Raw genomic sequence first — 24914 nt, forward strand, 5'->3', positions numbered from 1 at the left:
CCAACCACATGGGCTAGGCAGAAACAGCTGATCTGTCCGAGATACTTAATCAGGTGGTGTAGAATATTTAAAATTTGCATTGGCTGTCAATTATTAAAGCATGCTATCTTAGGAATGCTAATGTAAGCATCTCAGACATTTCCTTAAATCTGGAGATGAGGAAGTTTTGAATTACATGTTCTTTCCTGCTCTGTTTTGCAGAGAAATTAAGAGTTTGTTTACGTCTTTGATTGAGAATTGTTTGGCTATCAGTAGGGATCTGTTTTCAACTGGCTAGAATGGAGGGTGGTTCTAGAAGGGATTTCAAATAGAACAAATGGCTCAACTCTTTCTGTATGCTGACTTTTCAAATTCTCTCTCTCCCATCCATCCATCCATCCATCCAATCTCCCTCCAACCATTACAATAAGATAAAGATCCACAAACTAGGGAGGAATATCTCTCCAAATCATTACATTGCCTGTAAAGCAGGTGACAAATTTGGGAGTGGTGGTACAAATTTTAGTCAGCACTTAAGGATAAATTGTTTTCAGAAGCTTCAGTGAATGTTACTTTTGTTCTCTGAAAAATTAGGCATAATCAGAACAGCCAACCATATGCGAAAAGAAACTGACAATTTCACATAATGCACTTTTCAAGTCATCCTGATTTTGGAGTTGTAATTAGCATTGTTAGCAATTCAAACTTTTCTACCTCAGGACTCTGATGACAGGCCAATTTGCAACCATTAAATTTATTAATACTTCTGGCTTTTCCTGAATTGCACATTCCAGACATTTTTGTGACACCTGATATATTGGTGATAACAATATATGAAAAACTAGTACTGACATGTAGATGAATAAAGGGCTTTGTTTTGTTTTGTTGTTTTAAAGATAAAGATTCCTTCAAGTCACTTCCTTGTCATGTAAGTAAGTTGTCTTGGTAACAATGAAATGCCACTGTGCTTTCTGTGATGTTTTGGTCACGCCTGCATAAAAACAGAAAAATGAGAAAAATCTCCTGTAGTAAAGTTTTTTTCCGTTCACAGCATGTTAGCTTGCTCTCTCTGAATTCTAAAAGTAGGGCCAGGAATGCCCAAGTACACACAGGCTGACTACTATATCAAAATGATATCCCTCCTAATTTATGCTGCCAGCAAAAGATTACTCTGTTATCTTAAAATTCTGCAACCTTAAAGCTAGTTTGCTGCCCTCCAAGATAATAGGACTTTGTTCTGCTGCTAGTATAAAGATAACTGAACACTCTGATTGGGGTTTGTAGATAAAACAGATTGAGAGAATATCAGATTATTTGTTTCAAGATGAAAATAAATATTTGGCCATTTTTGATCTATTGAAAAGAACAAACTCTGTACCTACAACTTTCTTTTGTCATTTTCCTATCATCTTTCTTTTCATTTGTATTTTATAATTTTCATAAAAAATTATGAAAAGTAACAAACTTCCAAATAATGTTTGTGTTTCACCTTTTAGAATTCTGTCTGGTACATCCCAAAGATTGAGAAGAAACTGTAGCTTGACAGGTACACTAAGAACTTTTTTAGCAATCTTTGTCCATCCTCTTACTGAAGTATATTTCTCAGGATCCTTTCATATAAGAGTACTAAAAGGGTATAAGGATCTCTCCTTTATTTTGGCTCCCTTAAAATGGCTTAAAGAAAAAAAAGAAACCAGCACAAAATAATGGGAAAACATGGTCTGGGATTTAAAAAAAATGTTTTAGAATCATATTAGCCAAATGCTTAAAGATACTGGTTATAAATTTCAGTTCAGATGAGTAAGTCATTCTGCGGATGCTCTCAAATGACCTTCCATTTGCTACCTGATGTATTTCTGATTTGAAAATTAGCATTTATGGTTTTGGGGCTGAGCTTCTGTTCAGATAAAGCAGGCTTCAAAAGCATGCCTCATTTTGCAAAACAGTATTATGTTTCTTTTATTGCCTTTAATTTGCTGCTCTGCTTAAGTTCCTGAGAAGAGTTAAGAGCCTTTATCTTACAAGTCAATCAGCTGATAGGATGCCAGGATCGAATTCATTTTCCAGATATGCAGACAGGCTGTTCTTCTGGTAAGAAAATGCTGACTGAGAGACAAGGTATTAGACAATTCTTGGCTGTGGGAGCACTTTCTCATGGCTGTGTTACTGAATACAATTCAAATATTTGCTGCTTAAAAACATCTAGAGTCATCTATACTGGCATAATATACATAATAAATGTCCAAAGCTGTGATATCCTCCTACTTTGAAAATGAGACAACACAATTACCATTGTGGAGCCATTCCATTAGGAGAAACTCTTTACTCTGATAACCTAGCTGGTGGCTTACTGTGTTAGCAAGATTTTGAAAAAAGAACATTAAACATTTTTTGATCAATGTCTTATTTCATTCTGAATAAAGGAAAATAAATAAAGGTTATTCTTTTATAAATTGTATCAAATGTAACACCAAGATGTGAGGCTATCTATTTCCTGCCCAGGCAGAGTGACTCACAAATGGTAATCAACAAAGTCTTTTTGAAATGTTAAAAAGCTTCAAAGAAGACAGGAACATCCCAAGGTGAAAATTACAAGTAAACAAGACAAGATAGTGATGATGTAAGGAAGTTGTTAGAATAAGTCTTTTTGAAAAGTTAAAAGCTTCAAAGAAGATCTTTTATAAAACGACTTCAAAAGAATGACTTGTTTCTTAGGGGTGGCGTGTATCGTGAAAAAAGTATAAAATGCCTGGTGTGAAACTTGCTCAGCATGGTCTTTGAATCCAATCCAATTTGGGAAGGGTCTAAGAGGCCGCGTTTGCAAACGCTTTATTATTTTCAATTTTCTTTTCAATAAATCTTTGTTTTTGTTAACCAGACTTGTCTTCCAGTTGTCAGTATAAAATCTTGGGTTTTTAAATCTCACATCCTCCTACTTTGAAAATGAGACAACACAATTACCATTGTGGAGCCATTCCATTAGGAGAAACTCTTTACTCCGATAACCTAGCTAGCTGGTGGCTTACTGTATTAGCAAGATTTTGAAAAAAAAGAACATTAAACATTTTTTGACCAATGTCTTATTTCATTCTGAATTGAGATATTGTAGCACACGTTTTGATGCCTTTGAACTTTGGGGTTGGAGAAGGCTCCTGAGAATGCTTTGGACAGCAAAGAAAACCAGCAAATGGATTATTAAACAAACCTACTTAGAATTCTCTTTTCACTCAAGTCACAACTGATCAGGCTCAAATCATTCTATTTTAGACACATTACCCGAAAACCCAGCTTTCTATAGAGACCTTTAATACCGGGAAGATGAAAGAGGATGACCAAGCAGCAAGGTCAAAATCTATGTGGTCACTAAGAGTCAACGATGACCGAAATGGTACACAATTAATCGATCATCTTTAAATCATGGCTAAAGCAGCGAAAAGTATAACTCCCAACGTCAAAGGCTCGTTTCCCGCACAACAGAAATTCATAGGTGCGGAGGAATCCAAACTCCCTTTTAACATCCAGTTTCTTCGCTTCGTCATTTCGCGCATGCGCAAACTATCTTCCAATCCCGTCCGTCCATTCCCAACAAATACGAGAACGCTTTTGAGAACGCGCGTGCGCGTCTCGAGCGTCTGGCTGGGTTTTGTTTTGTTTTGGCGAGTTGCCTGAAAGCCTGTGCAGAAAATGGTTGCTGTGACTGAGAAAGAAGGAGCCTACAAATCAACAGCGATACGGGGCACGCTAGGCGCGTTGGGTTAAATACGCACGTCTAGGCTCAAATCAGACATACTACACCAGGGGTAGGCAACCTCGGCTCTTTTATGACTCATGGACTTCAACTCCCAGAATTCCTGAGTCAGCTACGCTGACTCAGGAATTCTGGGAGTTGAAGTCCATGAGTCATAAAAGAGCCGAGGTTGCCTACCCCTGTACTACACCAAGGAAAGTTTGCACAGGCGCAGTGGGCAAACGACGGGACGCTGGGTAACCCGGAAGAGAACGAAGAGGTGAAAGGTCATCTACTGAAAAAGACGGCATGGCTGGCGGCTCTGAGCAGGGAAAGCGTACCCAGGGGCGACCTGATGCTGACGAAACGAGCGAGGCTGCTTATGGCGAGAAGGCTCGTGGAAATGCCGCGGAAGCCAGCCAGGCCGCGTTCCCGCCGACTTTTAGCGTCTCCGAAATTAAGAACAAGCAGCGGCGCCACTTCATGTTCCTGCGCTGGAAGCAGCAACAGAAGAAGGTGCGAAGGAGAAGGGTCGCCGAGCTTTGAGTCGCCTTCGCGTTTAAAGCCCGAGCTTGCTCAGTGGCGAGGAGGGGGACGTTGTTGGTAGTTGGGAAGTTAATGAGCCTTGGTGGAGCAGTGGGCTAATGCCTCCTTAAGTAACACCAGCTGCCTGCAATTAGTGCAGGTTCGCATCCCACCAGGCTCAAGGTTGACTCAGCCTTCCATCCTTCCGAGGTAGGTAAAATGAGGACCCAGATTGTTGGGGGCAATTAAGCTGACTTTGTAATAATGCCGCTTGGGGTGTGTGTGAAAGCCCTAACAAGCAGGCATATACATAGAATGAAGGCTACTGCTAAGCTTGTAAGCCGCCCTGAGTCTTCGGAGAAGGGCGGGATATAAATGGAATAAAAAAATAAAATAAAAGAAATAAAAAAATAATTGGGACAGGAGGACAGATGTTAATGAAATAAAGAGGAATGGAGCCCTCGAGTCTTAAGTTGCTCGGTGGGGTCTCAATGATTGATAGGCAAATCGTTATCCTCAGAAGCAGGAGAAGAAACAATAGAGCCCAGGTTTAGCACCCAGACTTGGAAATCGTTAAAGCAATGCATGGTGGGTTCTCTTCTGTATGGCGACATATGCCTAATTGTTTTATAACCCATCTCATTTCTTTTGTTCAACTTCCTTACTCCTATAGGAAAAATTAGCCCTTAAGAAAAGGAAGAAAAAGGAGCGGGAAGCCCTTGGAGATAAGGTAAAAAGGAGGAATGAATGACTTGGTAAAGGTAAAGGTTCCCCCGCACATGCGTGCTAGTCATTTCCGACTCTAGGGGCCGGTGCTCATCTCCGTTTCAAAGCCGAAGAGCCAGTGCTTGTCCGAGGACGTCTCCGTGGTCATGTGGCCGGCATGACTAAACGCCAAAGGCGCACGGAACGCTGTTACCTTCCCACCGGAGTGGTCCCTATTTTTCTACTCGCATTTTTACGTGCTTTCGAACTGCTAGGTTGGCAGAAGCTGGGACGAGTAACAGGCGCTCACTCTGTTACGCGGCACTCGGGATTCAACCCGCCAAACTGTCGACCTGATCGACAAGCTCAGCGTCCTAACCCACTGAGCCACCGCGTCCCTATTGAATGACATGAGAGATACTTAAAACAGGTCAATAATTATAATTTGCTGTAGCACTTTAGGACTGTTTGTGGCCAATCAGATGATAGGTGAGCCCACAGGCAGAACACAACTTCATGTTTTCTGTGAAGTGGTTCATCTACATACAGCAGGGGTGTCAAACTTGCAACATGACATGATGTGTCATGACATATCACAACTTTTTTGCCATTGCCGGCAGTGGGGTGGGTGTGGTATCGCCGTGATGGATCGGACCCGCAGGCTGGCAGTTTGACACCCCTGATCTACAGGTAATCCTCAACGACCACAACTGAGCCCCAAACTTCTGTTAAGTGAGACATTTGTTAAGCAAAATTTGCCCCATTTTATAACCTTTCTTGCTACAGTTGTTAAGTGAATCACTGCAGTTGATAAGTTAGTAACCCAGTTGTTAAGTGAATCTGGCTTCCCCATTTGCTTGTCAGAAGGTTGCAAAAGGTGATTACATCACCTTGGGACACAACAATGGTCATAAATATAAACCAGTTTCAAAGCATCTAAATTTTGATCACATGATCATGGGGATGCTGCATAGGTTTTAACTGAAAAACGGTCATAAGTCACATTTTTCAATACCATTGTAACTGAACAGTCACTAAACTAATTGTTGTAAGTTGAAGACTACCTGTATTACTAGATGTAATGTATAGCTGTTGTGATTGGTAATCAGTGATAGCCTTCTCTTCCGTCTTCACCTCTTTATGCCATAACAAATTCCAATTTATGTTCTGCTATGTTGAGAATGACTTTCTTTTGAACCCAGTTCTGTCTTTCAATTTCTATAGTTTAAAAGAGAAAAACATTTTTTTCTAATCCACTTTCTTTAAAACATGAATGTTGCTCAAGTGTTTCTTTTTTTATAGACCAAAATCTTGTTGCAGTTTTTTGAAGCATTTTCTGGTTTACAGTATTCTTTGTGATGTCATGATTAGAATTGTAAGATTGACTATGATTGCAATATTGATTTCTTCAAAGGCATTAATAATAGTGATACTTTTATTTTCAGTTCCTTTCTTTAATGATCCCTAGCAAGAATTTTGCCCTTCTCAAGGATTAATGTTTGTACTGCACTACCCTCTGAAACTTGTGACTACTAGTTGGGTAATCTGTTGTCTTCCATTTATTGTTCTGTAATTCCTAGATCAGCTTTCAGCTTATAAGAGCTCAGATTGCCTACATTTTTCTAGCATTTTTGATGCTATTGCTAAACTGCATCAATATTCTTTAAATGGAACAGTTGTTCAGTATGAAGTCTTCTGTCAATTTCTGATGTGAACTTCTACTTTTTAGGCACCACCAAAACCAGAACCAAAAACCATTGAAAACCAGCGTGTATATGATGAAACCACAGTTGATCCAAATGACGAAGAGGTAGTTTTCTGTAAGCATTTTCAAGGAAACACATGCCAGATAAATAATTAGACATTTTTACCTTTCTGTAATATATTGTAACAGCTGGCAGGATGGTTATTTGAAGTTCATGCATCCATTTCTTCAACATTCAATTCTTCAGGCTCTTCCTTTCAAAACAATTTTGTCTTGTTTTTTTTCTATCTGAAAAGTTTCTTGCAAATGAGCTATGTTTAAAATCTAGCATATGTTAATTACAATTAGTTGATGTGGAAGTTGATGTAGAAACTTGCTGACGATGCTGGCCTAGACAAAGAAATTTAAATTCCAATTTTTAAAATATATCTAATAAGCCTAAAGCCTACGGCAGTGTTTCCCAACCTTAGGAACTTGAAGATGTGTGGACTTCAACTCCCACAATTCCCCAGCCAGCATAGCTGGCTGGGGAATTCTGGGAGTTGAAGTCCACGCATCTTCAAGTTCCTAAGGTTGGGAAACGCTGGCCTACGGTACTATTTTTATAATTCTGTATCTAAGGGCTTGATGCAAGATTGTGTCTCAGGGTTGTGCATATTTTTTTTATTGTAACAAGTACAATATAAATGACAACAGAGCTACTGATTTTTATTTTTAGATGGAAGTTTCTGATTTTTGTAAATAGACATGTCAAAATTGTGACGTCGCGTGACGTATCAGAGCTTTTTCCCCATTGCCGGCAGTGGGGTGGGTGCAGTTTCGTCGTGACACGTCTGCTGTAAATTAACTATATCAGTGCAATGTCATACAAATGTCATCATTATATATTCTCAGGTTACTTTAGATGAAGCTACAGATGAATTTGCTCCTTACTTCAATAGGCAAACTGTTCCAAAAATTCTTATCACTACATCTGACAGACCTCGTGGGGTAAATTAACTTTTTAAAATTCGTAATATTTTGCTCTGATTGAGGAATATGTATACTTAATAATGTGGACTACTGAATGTATTATATTATTTTGTAAACTAGTTTGTGTGTGTGAGATACAATGAACAGTAAACATTTAATAATTTTATAGCAGTCACTATTGCCTTACATTGTATGGGTGCTTTATTATAGCCAAAATTGATTGATAGAAATAGTCATTGGTAAACTTAAAAGTTTTAAATTTAAATAAAAAATAATAAGAATACTTAAGTTCATCAGTGGGATGGAAGTTGCTCCATCACTGGAGGTTTTTAAGGACTAGACCACAGGTCTGCAACCCGCAGCTCCGGAGCCGCATGTGGCTCTTTCAGCCGTCTCCTGCGGCTCCCAGTCCTCTGCCATGTGCAGTCCAAAAAAAAGAAAAAAAAGTGGGACTAAAAAAGTTCAACCAATCAATTCAAATATGCAGGGTAGGTGCATATCTCGTCTAGGCTCCACTCTTCAGTCAAACCCTGTTCTGCGCATGCGCACATGTATGTGCATGTGCACACATTTTTTGCAGCTCCCAGTTTTTCCTTTTGTGAGGGAACCGGTTCTGAGTGGCTCTTTTCACTGTTTCAGGTTGCTGACCCCTGGACTAGACAGTCACTTGTCTGAAATTGTATAGGTTCTCCTCCATGAGCAGGGGGCTGGACTAGAAGACCTCCAAGGTCCCTTCCAGCTCTATTCTGTTCAAATAATTTTTTCATGAACTGTAGATAGCACAGCGTTTGTTTTCTGCAAGTTCTTCTGGGTCATTAACATAGTCCAATAATAGTTGTCTCCTTTCCTTATGTAAAGAGACTATCTAAAGCAGGGGTGTCAAACTCAGTTTCATTGAGGGCCGCATCAGCATTGCGGTTGCCCTCGGGGCCGGGTGGGTATGGCCTACTAGGTAGGCGTGACTAGAGTGCATATGGCCTACTGGGTGGGCGTGGCCAGCTCTACATCGTTCGCATCAAGGGTGCCTATGGGGGCCTGGGCAGGAGTGGGACAGATCTGAGGGTCTCTGGCAGAAGGAGGGTCTCTGGGCCAGGGCCAAAGTAGTGGGGGCCGTTCCCTCACTGTTTCCAGGATGGCTTCACGGGCCACATGAAACCACTTCGCGGGCCGGATCTGGCCCCCGGGCGTTGTGTTTGACATGTCTGATCTAAAGCGTGACCAAAATTTCTTTATAGGAGTAAATGTGATTCATTCATACACACACACACACAGACCAGTATAATTATACTTGAACCTTTTTTTTTGTTTTGGCAGAGAACTGTGAGATTCTGTGAACAGTTGTCCACGTGTATTCCAAATTCACATGTTTACTATCGAAGAGGACTGGCTTTAAAAAAAATTATTCCACAGTGTATTTCAAGGGATTTTACAGATCTGATTGTTATTAATGAAGATCGTAAAATACCAAGTATCCTTCATGAAAACTACATGGTACTTTTTATCAGCAAATTTACTATTGGATTAGAAGAGAAAGAATTTAGTACTTTTTTCTGGATGGCATGTTTATTAAAACAAACTGGATATGAAGTACAAAGTACCAAAATTTGTTGTTTTAGAGTATGGATTTTCTGGGGAAAATGTTTTCTGCATAAATTGCATTGAGTTATAAATCACATTTTTAATTGTATCTTAACATTTGAAATAGATGGACTTGTATTAAGTCATTTGCCTGAAGGCCCAACTGCTCACTTTAGGGTGAGCAGTGTTCGTCTACGTAAAGAAATAAAGGTAAGTTTATTTCAGTAGTCAAATTTCTCTGCTTGTTAATGTTAACATTTAATATAATTTTTTCATCATTAACTTTTAGCGAAAAGGGAAAAATCCCACAGAACATCAGCCTGAAATAATCCTGAATAATTTTACAACACGATTGGGCCATTCCATTGGTCGCATGCTGGCTTCTCTTTTTCCTCATGATCCTCAGTTTGTTGGCAGACAAGTAGCTACATTTCACAATCAGCGTGATTATATCTTTTTCAGATTTCATAGGTAAGTATTTAAACATTGATGCTACAAGTGATGTCCGTACGACCACTTTGTTAATGCTGTGTATTGCCTTTAATAGATACATCTTCAAAGATGAGAAAAAAGTGGCCATTCAAGAACTAGGCCCACGTTTTACCTTAAAATTAAGGTCTCTTCAAAAAGGAACTTTTGACTCCAAGTTTGGGGAATATGAATGGATTCACAAGGTATTGTCCCTTAATAAAGCATTGCAGAGTCATATATACTGCTGATACTTGGCTGAATTTTGCAGTTCAAATAATTTCTTACAAGGTGTTATATGTGTGATCTATTAATAGTGGGTGCTGCTTGCAGATATGAGGGCAGTCTACCTAGGTGTATGTGAGTAACAGTGAGACAGCTGCTTTGATGTCCTATTTGCAAGTTACAGATATAATCAGTCCTCTCAAGTAAATCACACAAGAAACACAACTAGACGAATGATTTGCCTTTATTGTAAGGCTACGTTAACAGAATCTTAACGTTAACAAAAACTGCTACCAGTTTTTCTTGATCCATTAGAACAGGTCCTTCTTAAATTTTTCTCTGACCATTAAGCCACTGAGAGGCTTAATGGTTAGTCCCTAGGTAGCATTTCTTCCCCTCATTCCCCAAGGTCATCTAAACATTCCATTATAAGGTAGTCCTGGATTTATGAACACAATTGGGATCAGAACTTTTATTGCTAAGCAAGGCGGTCATTAAATGAGTTGCATCTAATTTTAGTTTTTGCTATGGTCATTAAATGAGTCATCAGTTGTTAAGTGAAACATGGAGTCAAGTGAATCCAGCTTCCCCCATTGACTGCTTCTTGGAAGCTGGTTAGGAATACTGCCTTGAAACTAATATCAATCACTTGACCAGTACACTGCAGTTGTCATATACATAAGTTGCTCACTAAGTGCCCTGTGTCTATCAGAATAACTGCGGTGGTTGTTAATGTGAGAACCAGTCATAAGTCACTTTTTGCAGTGCCTTCTAAACTTCAGTCACTAAACAAATGGCAGTAAGGCAAAGACTACCTACAATTGTTTTTGGTGGGCAACTCAGTGAAATGGAATATTAACTAGCTGGCCTTTAGTCAGAGCCAGGATTATTTTCATGTTCTCACTACCTATGATTATAATTGAGATATTTTTTAGATACCTGACACATAATTTCTAATTTCATTAATAAAAAATCACTCATAAAAATGGTAAGCTTACAATAATTGCATCCTAAAGAATAGTAAGAATAGTTTTTATTACCAGTACAAGTTATTTTGTGCACATGCCCAACCCATTCAAAAGTTCTTTTGTAGTACCAAATGGGAGTCATTTATCAAAAGAAAAATATTCAAAATATAATTGAAAAGGAACAATCGGAGTGCTATAAATTTTTAGATGGCTTTTAACACAATTAGAGCCTTGCCTATTTATAATTTTCAAGGCAGTATTGTATCCTCACATCAATGCATTTTAAGGTTACTTACCGTATTTAAAATTATTTGGAGAAACAATAAGGTTTCAAAGACAGGTTATTGAAAGATCAAATAAATGAGAATTCTGTAAATATGCATAAGCTGGTGCAGAGGATAAATGAATATTTTGCATTTATATTACATACTAAATGATTTCTACTTGAGTTCTAGGCTTGAAGGTTGTTAGAAAGCAGAATGTCCCCAGATAAAGGGGTCTACAAAAGTTTAATTGATGTCTATGTGCTTAAGATCATATCCAATAAATCTTTATTAACTGACATTCTTGTTTGGCAGTAAGAAGTCTAAAGGTCCAGACTAAACTTAGGCTGACTAAAGTTTGTTGTGATGCCTTCAAAATCTTGTAATTTTGTATTTATTACTCCAGAATATGGATTGTAGTACATGAATTTACAAATATATGTATTTTGGGGCAAACTATAATGAACGTTGCTGTTTTTTAGCGCCGTGAAATGGATACAAGCCGAAGAAAATTTCATTTATAAGAATGAACACAGAAATGCCATTTTGGTATTTTTCATGTCAACAAAATCTTCTGGAATACCCTTGAAGATATTCAGGTTATACATGGAGCACCCTCCCACCCCCCTTTCAACATGGCCATGACTTTGTTCTGTTCAGGGCTGAAAACTCAAGTTATTTTTTATAAATAATAGAAGACTTCAAGTTGGAGGAAAGAGACTGCATTAGCCACTATCTTCTGTTAAAACGTCACAGACCCTTCTCAGAAATATTTTGTAACTTAATTCTTTCACAGCTTATTCTGAATTAAAATATATCTAGTTTTGGATGCTAAAATAAGGTTTTATGTTGGTTATATTGTCAAAAATAAACATTTTACATGTCAAATACTATTACCATGTATTGGTGACTGTTCCAAGCGTAGCTCATTAATGCAGAAAAATAACAGTATAACTCCACATGTAGAAAGTGGCTACACAAACCTTGTTTATTTGACCTTCAGTAAGCTAAATTAAAGTTGTTTTAAAATTAGACAACAAGAAACAGAAATATTCAGCCAAATGCTTATACAAGAAATATATGGGGAAAATGAATCTTATTTTTAAAAGGGGGAAGAAATTAGGTAATAACTCATTTTCTCTATCTTAATGAAAATTGAAATAATGGAAGTTCTATTATCTATAATCACAGGGCTTCCTTAAGGAGTGAGAAAAAAAACCTCTTGAATATAATCTGATCAATATTACTCAGTTCATCTGTAATTTTAATCTACAGATTAATTTTAAATGCATTAGTATTTGTTTGCATACATATAGGTACTACAAAGCAGTTCCCAGTTTGAACACAATGATATTATGTATTCCCCATTTTTTGTTAATTGTCCCCCAGATGTTCAAAGGAAAGGAAATTTTTAGACTTAAAACTGAACAAACCATAACCCTTAAAAAATCACTCTGCAGATAGGTCAGAAAATTAAGTCATGTTCTCCATGGAATGATTGTTTCAAATGTTATAACCAACTGAGCATTACCTCTGCACTTAATATAAACTGATACAGTCAGCTTGGTTAACTTGGATCTTGCTTTGACCTGTTGGGTATGATAAATTATGGACCTGTAAATAAGAAAAACTATCCAACCAATTTTTTAAGATGATGCAGCGTTTGTTCCAAAACTATTTTAAAATCTACATTATAGTCTTGTTCTATATTATGTATTTAGTAATCAATTTCAATCTCGACTTCCTTTTTGACTAATTTATGCCACTCTAGCTTTAGAAGTTTTTTAAAACAGAGAAGAAATAAAATCGTATTAGATTGGTAAATAGTGTATAACAAGGCATTTATTTTGTTTTTTTTAAAAGGATATTCACCATTTAGGATGCTTCTAGAGGCGAATACAGTTTATTCCAAATTAGTTATGACTATATAACAAAAAAGGAAAAAAGTACTATACTGATTGTAAATTACTAATTTGTTTAGATGAAGATGCTATTTTGTTTTGGAAAAGCAGGAATATTTTTACAAAATGAACTGACAGTATTTAGAACAATAGTGAAGCTTTGGATACACAGTTCAAAGTATTAGGACAAGTTGAAATACTTTATGCTAACATTCAAAATCATGTCAACTACTGCTTGAATATAAAATTGATTCCCTCATGATACAGAGTTATAGCAACTAGCATACAGCTTGTTTAGAGAGGTAGATTTTAAGGGGGTTTGAAATAATAGCAATCTTACAAGCTCAAAGTTGGCACATTAATACAAAATTTCTATACAGGTTCCAAGCCATCTTCTTTCATTTCCATATTCAACATAACCAGCTAGGAAAAGTTGTCATATCTGTAAGACAGAAGAATACATAAACTCATTGAACAAAGCGAAGCATTATTTAAGTTACTGACAAATGTTTAAACTCGTGACATTTTAACGGTAGTTTGCAATACAGTACAACAAATCAAAACAAGCCAAAACAAATCAGTTGCTGGCCATGTTCACTTATAATGTAAGCTAAAGAAGTGAACATTACTTTGTGGTTAAAATTCTTCACCCCTTTTCTTGGCTTCCAAACCAAGAGAGGACACTAAAGCAGCACAAAATGGGGCTCCCAACTCCCCTTTCTCACAATTATTTCCCATTATTCTGTACATGTTTATTTCTGAGTAGAGAGATGGGGACAGAAAATGAGTTATTCCATGTTCTGTCTATCAAAGAAATACTCATTTTTACTTCACCAATGAACAAATTAGAAGGGCGAAGCCAGGCCATATGGGAAAGATGATCAACATATCAGCCAAGACGATTTCAGCAAGTCAGAAATGCTCTTAGTTTGTTGGGTAGGCCAATGCTAGGTTAGTTAGGTCAGGCTCAGCATATTTTGTAGTTACGTCTTATGTAGTGACCACATAATTTTTAAATTTTCTGTTAACAAAATCCCATAAAAAGGCATTAACAGAATGCCCTCATATGTAGTTCTAATCTATAAAAACATTCACAAGGTTGTATTTAAAAAAACACAAACATGAGATTGTGTCACTTCAATTATTGTCCTGTTCAGCAATAAATGAATACTCAATTTATATTTCTATATATTTGTTGTTCGGTCAAGATGTGAGGAGGGGTATTTGCTATTATTCATGTATTTAACTGGAAGGGGGAACGTTAGGCTATTCTCTAAGTAGATGTGTGACTGAAATTACTGCATATCAACCAGAGCAGAACATCTCTGTTCTAGACACTGACCAGTATAACAGTTTTTTTAATAGGCTTGCATGAAAACACAGTAAACATTCTGATTAAATTAGAAAAAAATGTAGCAATAAAATACTAGTACAAACAGAGCCAAGAGATTATTTACTAAAGATTAAATTGTTAACTTATAAAGCTAGTTTGAAAGGGTATAAAAGAAAAATTTTCAGTTAAAATGGAATTCATTTAAAACTATCCACTTAAAAATATATCCTAGCTATAATATGCTATTTTTAATAAAATTGCTGTACTATATGATTTGTTTCTAAGTAGATTAGGTATAATCATCACTTTTATTATCAGTTTCCCAATAATGTAAAGTCTGAAAGAAAATTTGAGTTTTAAAGATACGTCTAGGAGAAAAAATGAACCATAGCATATATTTGGTCTGCCAGGAAACTTATTTAGAAGTAAAGGTCAATAGAGGTGACAAAAGATCATCGAGAAAACTGTTAATTGTTGGCATAAAAGTACAATAAAAGAAAATAAATGAATCATGGAATTATACAAAATTGGGCAGAATGTATAAAAATCACTACCAGGTTTCAAACTACATATAATCCTGGATTTAAAATGGCAGTGGGGATTGGAATTTCCTTTGCTAAGTGATGTTGTAAAACACAACTGCATCACTTAGTGATGACAAACTCTGCAGTCGTTTGCTATGATTAACTGAATCCCACAGTCATTAGTTGAGGCAAATTCCTTCCCACACCTAAAGTCAGTGGGGCTGCAAGACCCAGAGCAACAGGGAGATAAATGGATGCTGCTGAGTGAGGGCAAAAGAATAGGGGTAAGATATAAGGGGATGCATGACAGACACAATGCCAATCAAGGAACTAAGCCAGGGGTCCCCAACCCTTGGACCGTGGCCCATTACTGAGCCGTGTCTATTTGGAATTGGGCCACGTGAATGAGCAGCAGCCCAGTTCCTCTCTCCCCCCACCCAGCTGGGCCGTCAAACCACAAAGATTGGAGACCGCTGGATTAGGCCATGTGTGAGAGGTGCAGGTTGGGAGGAGTGCATGAAGGTGTGCTATGGCTTAGATAGGGAGCACAAGAGCACAGGTCAGGAAGAAGACAAAGGGATGACAAGAAGTGAAGCATGGATTGGGAAGCGTGGAAGGAGGTGCACAAGTGGCCAGCGCAAGCATAGAGGGCCTGTGTGAGAATGAGTAAATGGGGGAGACTGATCTCAGTGACTTGTGACACATCTTCCCTGTCAGCTTCCCCATTGTCTTTGGGGGAAGCTGATAGGGAAGGTTGCAAATGACAATCACATGACTGCTAAGTGTGAACCTGTTACCATGTATACAAATCACAATCCCATGACCACAGGCTTACTGAGATAGCCAAATACCCAAGAGCCCACACATAACTACCATTTCTTCAGTGCTATCATCAAAGTTATGATGCTAAACAAATAGACATAGGTCAAGGGACTACCTATATCTCATTCCCATAAAAAGATCAGGTAATGGCACCTAGCCAAGCCTGGTGGATGCTGAAACAGTTAAACAGGGTTAAACCTGGGTACCACTTAATTGGGAAACCATCAGGAAATCCCAGACTAGTTTAGGGAAAAAACTTATCCAATTACTTATTACAAACTATATATATTTGGCATGTAGTTATTGGAAGTCAAGCTAAACATTCAGGGTTCTTTACCTCTTTCAATAAGATTGAACTTTGCTGTGAAAGACTTTCAATATTCAAAATTCTAATAAATTGTGAAATATTTGTCATATATATTTCAACAAAAATGATACTTTTGTCAGACTACAAATTTCAGTAAAAACTTAAGGTACAATCTGACACTTACAAGGAAGTAAGTGCTGAATAAAAAGGGACTTACTTCCCAGAAGCCCTGTATAAAATTAGTTTACAGGAAAGCATCTGACATATTTGAAGGATAAGTCTATACCACAGGTCGGCAACCTGCGGCTCCGGAGCCGCATGCGGCTCTTTGAGCCGTCTCTTGCGGCTCCCAGCCGCCCGGTGCGCGCGCACCTCTTCCAACGGGCAGTGGTGCGCGCGCACCTCTCCAAATGGAGAGTGGCACCGCCCATTTGGAGAGGTGCACGCGCACCTCCCCGAATGGGCGGAGGTGCGCGCGCACCTCCCCAAACCTTTGGAGAGGTGCGCGCGTACCTCCGCGCGAATGGGCAGCGGTGCCGCTCTTTCAGGAAGCCCGCCGCGGCCCGTCTGTGAAGCTGCCGAAAGCGGCAGCTTAGCAGACGGGCCCGCGGCAGCTTCCGCAAAGAGCGGCGCCCCTGCCCATTCCGAGAGGTGCGTGCGCACCTCTCCGAACGACCGGAGGTGCGCGCGCACCTCCCCAAACCTTTGGGGAGGTGCGCGCGTACCTCCGCGCGAACGGGCAGCGGTGCCGCTCTTTCAGGAAGCCCGCCGCGGCCCGTCTGTGAAGCTGCCGAAAGCGGCAGCTTAGCAGACGGGCCCGCGGCAGCTTCCGCAAAGAGCGGCGCCCCTGCCCATTCCGAGAGGTGCGTGCGCACCTCTCCGAACGACCGGAGGTGCGCGCGCACCTCCCCAAACCTTTGGGGAGGTGCGCGCGTACCTCCGCGCGAACGGGCAGCGGTGCCGCTCTTTCAGGAAGCCCGCCGCGGCCCGTCTGTGAAGCTGCCGAAAGCGGCAGCTTAGCAGACGGGCCCGCGGCAGCTTCCGCAAAGAGCGGCGCCCCTGCCCATTCCGAGAGGTGCGTGCGCACCTCTCCGAACGACCGGAGGTGCGCGCGCACCTCCCCAAACCTTTGGGGAGGTGCGCGCGTACCTCCGCGCGAACGGGCAGCGGTGCCGCTCTTTCAGGAAGCCCGCCGCGGCCCGTCTGTGAAGCTGCCGAAAGCGGCAGCTTAGCAGACGGGCCCGCGGCAGCTTCCGCAAAGAGCGGCGCCCCTGCCCATTCCGAGAGGTGCGTGCGCACCTCTCCGAACGACCGGAGGTGCGCGCGCACCTCCCCAAACCTTTGGGGAGGTGCGCGCGTACCTCCGCGCGAACGGGCAGCGGGCCGCTCTTTCAGGAAGCTGCCGCTTTCGGCAGCTTCCTGAAAGAGCGGCGCCGCTGCCCCTTCGCTTTCGGCAGCTTCCTGAAAGAGCGGCGCCGCTGCCCCTTCGCACGGAGGTGCGCGTGCAACTCCGGTCGTTCGGAGAGGTGCGCGCGCACCTCTCGGAATGGGCAGGGGCGCCGCTCTTTGCGGAAGCTGCCGCAGCCCGTTTGCTAAGCTGCCGCTTTCGGCAGCTTCACAGACGGGCCGCGGCGGGCTTCCTGAAAGAGCGGCACCGCTGCCCATTCGCGCGGAGGTACGCGCGCACCTCCGGTCGTTCGGAGAGGTGCGCGCGCACCTCTCGGAATGGGCAGGGGCGCCGCTCTTTGCGGAAGCTGCCACGGCCCGTCTGCAAAGCTGCCGAAAGCGGCAGCTTTGCAGACGGGCCGTCGCCATCGGGCAACCGGGAACCGGTTCCATCTCATTTTTTAAAAAATGGCAGCCGCGTGCGTCCGCGCATGCGCAAAAAACCTTTTTGCGCATGCGCGTGCATGGACACACGCACGCGGCTCCCTCTTTTTTTAATTTGTGATGGAACCGGTTCCCAGTGGCTCTTTTTCTTTTTTAGGTTGCCGACCCCTGCACTATACCGAGGACAAGAGTGGCAACTACTGGATGGCTAGAGAGACTGACACTTAATGCCTTTTAAGAGACACATAGATCAGGTTGTGCTTCTGTAGGTTTTAAAGGAAATGTGGGGAAATTTTATTTTTTAAAATGATAAGTTTCTTATTTTGTGTTTATTTTCTACTTCCAGAAACAGAATTTCTGATTACTTTTACAACTACAACCAAGCAACACTGTGTAAAGTTGCCAAAAAAAAGTCTAGAGGTCACCATCCCTGCTTTAGGGAAAGTGAAGTCATAGTTAACTTTAAAGGTTTACAAGTGAAAGATTGCAGTGGCTTACCAAATCAGAGAAAAGAACAGACTTTCTGTGGTCTGAATGGATTTGTACTTGATGAAACTCCTGTTAATAAAGGATCATGATGTGCATTTTGAAGGCAAAACTGCTTCAGATCAGCTGCAGCTTGTGAAACCTATGAACAGAAAACCACATTTACATAATGTAATATTGTATTTTATTAATATAATTAGTAACAGATATTTAAACTGGTCAGACATCAAAAAACAGGTTTTTTCCTCAATGACTGTACAGGTGCCTCAACTTACAACCAGTAATTTAATGAGCAAAGTTACAACTGACCTACCTAGTTAGGTACTTACAATTTTTGGAGTTACAACAGCTGCAGACACACCCATGGTCATGTAATTACATTTTGGGCACTTGGGCAACTGGCTCACCTTTATAGTCATTTCCAGTGTCCTGTGGTCATGTGACCATAATTTGTGATGGGTTTTTTGCCAGTTTCTCATATTTCCAAAAAACTGATTGGGAAAAATGGATTTACTTAACAATTGCTATGTTTGCTTAACAATTATTGGAAAAACGATTGTAACTTCCAATCCAGTCACATGATCCCTCAATTTATGACTGCAACAACTTATGACTCTTAATTCCAAGTTCAATTATGATCATAAGTTAAAGATTGTCTATACAGTAAGAGATTAATTACAGTATTGCCCAAAAATATCCCACCAAAAGTATATGAGAACATTGGGATTGTCAAATGCACACCCTATCTTCATACAAAAACCTCTTCACAACCAGACTGTTTATTGTCAGGAATTCCCCAAAATCTTATCAAGTTCTTGCCAACTAATATAACTCCCCGATTCAGCCTTTTAAAATCACCGACTTTTAAATCAAGTCTTTACAGTTGCAGGTGTTGCATGTCAGTTCCTCAATGTCTCAAAGTAATTAATAATCAAGGACTGTGATATTTGTTCCAAAGCATATTGTTATTGATGGAACATCAAACGAAAATATGGACGGTTTGCTAAAGTATATTTAAAGTTCAGTAACTGCTCAACAAGCTAACTTTCAATATTAAAATTCATGTTTGGATATTGTCAAATATGACAATGCATTTTTTGTTCTTTAGAATTCTTGTAAAAGAATTGAAGGGTCCCAGATGCTTATGAAATGTGTATTAGCAAGTGGCATTATTTTATTATGAGTCTTCCTGATTAATGAAGAAAGCAAACGTGTTACAATTCAGGTTTTGAAGATGATTAATGTAGACATCACCCTGTCAACAAAAGTGCATATAGTCAAGGCTATGGTCTTCCCAGTTGCAATGTATGGCAGTGAAAGCTGGACCATAAGAAAGGCTGAGCACCAAAGAATTGAGGCCTTTGAACTATGGTGCTGGAGAAGACTCCTGCGAGTCCCTTGGACTGCAAGGCGATCAAACCGGTCAGTCCTAGAGGAGATCAACCCTGACTGCTCTTTAGAAGGCCAGATCCTGAAGCTAAAACTCAAATACTTTGGCCACCTAATGAGAAGGAAGGACTCACTGGAGAAGAGCCTAATGCTGGGAAAGATTGAGGGCAAGAGAAGAAGGGGACGACAGAGAATGAGGTGGCTGGATGGAGTCACTGAAGCAGTAGGCGTGAGCTTAAATGGACTCCAGAAGATGGTAGAGGACAGGAAAGCCTGGAGGAGGGTCATGATGGGTCGGACACGACTTCGCAACTAACAACAACAACAAATGTACAGTAGCAAGCAGCATTATTACAATCAACTGTTTCTAATCAACAAAGAAAGCAAAGTACGTTTTGATTCAGGTTTGAAAAAACGAAACCCAGCAAATCATCCTTCCTTCTCCAGCTTTTCCTAGCCAATAACACACACCCCCATTTTGCAACAAGGGTGGAGTCCCACCTTGGTTTGCCAGATGGCGTTTATTCTTTTCTTTTCCTCCGAAGAACAAAAAAAAAAAAGCTCTAGATCGAGATGACAAACTGCGCCCTTCCTTTTCACAACGATCCCAAACCTAAAACGGGGAAACCCTGAACGAACCGCAAAAGGATCAGAATCAGCAAAAAAAAAAAAAAACTTGATCCAAGTGGAAAATTGGACAACGCGACTGGGACCGACTTCGGCAACGCGGCGCCCCTCCCTCCAACTCCCATATAGCCTTGGGGAAAAAAATACAATTTGGGGTTTCTTTGGTTCAATACATCTGGAGGGCACCGGGTAAAATCAAAAGCAGACGGGCTAGATCTGGTTTGCCAGGGAGGGGCCCGTACATTATGGTGAGGGCTGCTGAGACGGAATTAAAATTGTACGGCATTCATTACACAGGCCGCCGTTTCTTCCATTTTCCCCCCCCTCTAGGGATCCTTTCCCACTTTTCAAAATGACGAAGAAGCCTCAAAAGAGCTTTTGCTCGCGGGGGTTATTTTTCTCCACGTTTACCGTATTAAAAACTGGCGCGTTTACTTTCTGAAGTCGTCCGATTTCAATACTGTTACGGTTTTTTTGTTTCCCCCCCCCCAGCGTAAATTGACAAATAATTGCCGTTTCGCCGGCCCCCTAAGAAGGTCTTGGGGAGGGGTCCCTCAGGAATCCTGAGGGGGGGAAAAATCACACTTTAAGAAGGACTTTAAAAGAAAAGCACTCTGTACAGGGCCCCTGTACTCAAATACTTTGGCCACCTAATGAGAAGGAAGGACTCACTGGAGAAGAGCCTAAGGGTAGGAAAGATTGAGGGCAAGAGAAGAAGGGGACGACAGAGAATGAGGTGGCTGGATGGAGTCACTGAAGCAGGAGGCGTGAGCTTAAATGGACTCCAGAAGATGGTAGAGGACAGGAAGGCCTGGAGAAACGTTGTCCATGGGGTTGCGATGGGTCGGACACGACTTCGCAACTAACAACAACAACAACAACAACAACAACAACAACAGGCCCCCGAGGCACTCTTGCTCAGGCCCGAGAAAGACTCCCGAGGCCGCTCCGTAAACTGAGCGCCCACGCAGCCTTCTCCCCCGAGGTGCGCAAATGGCGGCCGAGGCGCTCCGACGGGCCGGCGAGCGAGCGAGCGAGCGAGCGGGCGGCCTTGGGTCTCCGCCCCACTCCGGGGCTCACCTTCACGCGGCTCACGCTGGCCTCGAGCCGCAGCTGTTGCACCACTTTCTTCATAGCGGCTACGTTGGAGGCGCCGGACATGGCCCCCTCCCTCACGCCACTTCACTCCGAGCGACGCCGAACCCGTAAAAACGCCGCCGCTGGCAACGGGGTGGGGCGGGGGAGGTGTTTTTTTTTTTTTTTTTTGCTTCTCGGAACTTTCGGACAAGTTTCCGGCGCTTGGAAAACTCCCCCGCCTATAGACTCTCGAGACGGGCGGGAGTGGGAGTGGTGGCGGGGGGGGGAGGGGGGAGGAAAGACTCGTGCGCAGCAGCGCGCGCTGGCGGGCTCCCTGCGCAAACTCGGCCGGGCGCTTTCCCCCCCCCCCCGAAGCGGAAGTCGAAGTTGCCCGTTGGAAATTAAGTTTGAGAAGCTGAGCGGGCGGGGCTTCCCGTCCCGTCTCGAGCGGCAGGAGAGGAGAGGAGGCCGGCGGGGGGTGGGGGGAGGGGCAGCCGCGCAACGAACTTTCCTCAGTTTGCTCGCGAAAGTCCCTTGGGGCGTCGGCCGCGCGTCGTCGGTCGGGAAGGCAGGCTTTGTACTGCCGCAACAGTTGGGGGACGTAACTGCTGGGGAAAAAACAACAACGACAACTCCACGGAGTCGGCTCTCTCTTCGTTGTCGCCCGAGCGTTGGTGCGTGAGGGCGAGACGCTGTAATTCGTTCAACGTTTCAAAGCGGCGCTGTATAATTTAAATGTCGTGTGTTCGTGGTGTTTGCTAACCGGCCCCTCTTTTGCCCGTGCAAAACGGAACAGCTGGATGTAGCATCTGCGCGTCAATAGGTCGCCCAAAAAGGCTAGTTTTGTATGCGGTCCTAGCGCGCTGGATTTGGGGGCTGAGAAAAGTGGGAAAGGCTCGTCTCGAGAACAGTGCGAAAGTTCCGAGATTTAGGATTGGAAATTCCAAGCAGCCTCGGGTCGTCAGCGATCCGTTTGCAAAGTCTACTCCTAACGGACGCGTGTGTAGGTTTCTGGTAAACTCAGCCCACAACTTTCAGAACTACAGACGTCTGCGCAGGGGGGGGGGAGAGATTTATTTATTTATTTATTCGGTTTATATACCGCCCTATTCCCAAAGGACTCAGGGCGGTTTACAAGGCAAAATTTAAAAAACAATCCAATATAAAATTTAAATTAAATTAAGATGCAAGGTTAAGGTGGTTATTCTGCCACTGCAAATAATTTGTATGATTGTTTTATATAACGTCCACACTTGTATTTCCAACGGGCCTGCGGTGTTCAAGTTTTTTTCAGAAACACGTTTCTTAAATATTTTTAACACTAACCCGGAGGCGAGGCGGACCCGCTGTCTAACGAACCACGTTTTTCCTGCCACCCATCGCTGAGCTTCCCCGTAAAATGGAACCTCTCCGTTTAATTCCCCCCCCCCCGCGAAACGGTATTTTTCTAGTATTTTTTGTCTCCCGCCACTTTCAACGGCTTAGGGGAGCGGGAGGAGAGTGAAAGCGAAGATACGAGCCAACTTCTTGTGCGTGGGAAGCCCTCAGGCTACCCTAATGGGAGAACAGTTGGGAAGCTGGCCTCTTTTCGGAAGTCATCGAGATGCACTTTGAAGGCAATAAGCAAGTGCAAATGAGGGTCGTACATCTTTCCCGCATGTTGTAACATTTATTGGGCCAAAACCAGACCCTACTAAACCACGATCCCTCCCTGCATGTTGAAGACTGCCCAGGGTTTTGCTACACGTACTTCAATAGGGAACAACTTTATTTATTTAATTCAATTTATATACTGCCCTTCTCCCAAAGGACTCAGGGCAGTGCACAGGGCAATGCAATAAAATACAATGTACAAAAATTAAAAATATTAAATACTTAAAATATTAAAAACTTCAAGAAATTTTTTGCTCTTCCCCTCTGTTCAGTCAGCACACTTTTGTTTTAGTGCAAAACTTCACCAATTTCAGTTTAAAAATTCACGAATGCCAAGGCTTAACACTACTTTATGATTTATTTCACTTCCAGTGCCTAGTATAATCTTGTGTATATTTATATGAAAGTAAAACACCTAGTCTTAATTGTGCACTTTGTTATCTCAGACATTTAAGATTAAATGGCACTTAAGTTCTTCCTGGTACTATACTATTCCTCCTGGTACCAAGTAATACATCTCTGGATTTATTGATAGAAAACAAATGACTCAACAATTATTTAACTGACAAAAATGGCAATAACAAGAATTTTTAACAATTGTGTTATGTGCTCCTGGCCAATTTCCTTCGTGACCAGAGACAAGCTCTCCTGACCAATAACCAGCCAAGACACAGTGAAGGCCTTTTGTTTCGTTTATTGCAATAAGCGGGGAGAGAAGCTATCAAAACTTGGTTCTCTCCAAAGTTTCAACCCAAAATATTCCCATTTTTATAGATCCCTGGCCCCAGCTGCACATCCCTCCTCTTTCCCCATTGGCTGAGGTACTATGAGGTTACACTCTCTGACTGCCTCCTACATATTTCCTGCTACATACTAAGTCATACATCCCATGTACATTAAAATTAAGTGATAATTTATGCAAGGTGTGTCAGTTAATTTTAATCAACTAATTGCACATGCTCAGTTGCTTGAGTTCTAGCCCTCTTTTTGTCACCTTAGAAAAAATAGGTTCTTTCCTGTTTTACTAGTTATCTTCTCTTACGTTTTTATAGCTTGTCTTCTTCCTTTCCCACTCGTAAAGGTAAAGGTTCCCCTGCACATGCATGCTAGTCGTTTCCAACTCTAGGGGCTGCTGCTCATCTCCGTTTCAAAGCCGAAGAGCCAGCACTTGTCCAAGGATGACTGTGGTCATGTGGCCGGCATGACTAGACGCCAAAGGCGCACGGAACTCTGTTACCTTCCCACCGTAGTGGTCCCTATTTTCCTACTTGCATTTTTATGTGTTTTCGAACTGCTAGGTTGGCAGAAGCTGGGACAAGTAACAGGTGCTCACTCTGCTACACGGCACTCGGGATTCGACCCACCAAACTGCCGACCTTCTGATCGACAAGCTCAGCGTCCTAACCCACTTAGCCGCCACGTCCTTCCCACTCTTAAGACCCAGCTAATTTTTGCCTACGTGTTTCACTTAGCATCCTTTCTTTGTGCTCTCCTTTCCTGGTTCTCATCTCCATTCACCTAGTAAATTTCCACTGCAGCATATTCAGTTTTAAATTTCTCTTTCAATATTAAAATTTTTGAAGACCTTTCATTTACTTCTATCAAATCCCCCATTTTAATTTTTATTACACTGAAAGGTCTTCATTATCATGCTTAGAAAATCTTATAACCATTAGCTGTATAACTTCTTCTTTTCCTAAGGCTTTCCTAAAGCTTTTCCTACAGCTTTGGTTAAAGTAGATGCACATAAAGGAATACATTGCAGACATGCACAACACATAAGTCCTACACACATTTGTTTTAGCCATCCAAAATTGAGAAGCCAATTAGTTAACCAACTCCAATCACCA

The 24914-nt window shown here is 41.6% G+C and overlaps 2 protein-coding genes across 2 annotated transcripts; one reads left to right on the forward strand and one right to left on the reverse strand.

Annotated features, from left to right (window-relative positions):
* The first annotated feature begins 3926 nt into the window (after nt 1–3926).
* Nucleotides 3927–12008, forward strand: RPF1 (ribosome production factor 1 homolog). Its single transcript, XM_083359306.1, has 9 exons — nt 3927–4222; nt 4905–4961; nt 6666–6746; nt 7536–7631; nt 8928–9081; nt 9319–9401; nt 9481–9662; nt 9739–9865; nt 11598–12008. The coding sequence occupies exons 1-9, from the start codon at nt 4016–4018 to the stop codon at nt 11637–11639; spliced, it is 1029 nt and encodes a 342-aa protein (XP_083215432.1). The 5' UTR covers nt 3927–4015; the 3' UTR covers nt 11640–12008.
* Nucleotides 12009–12085: 77 nt separating this feature from the next.
* Nucleotides 12086–21632, reverse strand: GNG5 (G protein subunit gamma 5). Its single transcript, XM_083359307.1, has 3 exons — nt 21415–21632; nt 18331–18460; nt 12086–13458 (listed from the first exon to the last, which is right to left on the reverse strand). The coding sequence occupies exons 1-2, from the start codon at nt 21493–21495 to the stop codon at nt 18335–18337; spliced, it is 207 nt and encodes a 68-aa protein (XP_083215433.1). The 5' UTR covers nt 21496–21632; the 3' UTR covers nt 12086–13458; nt 18331–18334.
* Between the last annotated feature and the right edge of the window lie 3282 nt (nt 21633–24914).

The sequence above is a fragment of the Vipera ursinii genome (genome assembly GCF_947247035.1).
Source record: "Vipera ursinii genome assembly, chromosome: 3".
In the NCBI taxonomy this organism is placed as follows: domain Eukaryota; kingdom Metazoa; phylum Chordata; class Lepidosauria; order Squamata; family Viperidae; genus Vipera; species Vipera ursinii.

Coding starts and splice junctions, on each gene's coding strand:
- RPF1 (XM_083359306.1), top strand. CDS start 4,016: ATGGCTGGCGGCTCTGAGCAGGGAAAGCGTACCCAGGGGCGACCTGAT. Junction 7,632..8,927: donor CATCTGACAGACCTCGTGGG/GTAAATTAACTT, acceptor TTGTTTTGGCAG/AGAACTGTGAGATTCTGTGA. Junction 9,866..11,597: donor AATATGAATGGATTCACAAG/GTATTGTCCCTT, acceptor GCTGTTTTTTAG/CGCCGTGAAATGGATACAAG.
- GNG5 (XM_083359307.1), bottom strand. CDS start 21,495: ATGTCCGGCGCCTCCAACGTAGCCGCTATGAAGAAAGTGGTGCAACAG. Junction 18,461..21,414: donor CCAGCGTGAGCCGCGTGAAG/GTGAGCCCCGGA, acceptor TTCTGTTCATAG/GTTTCACAAGCTGCAGCTGA.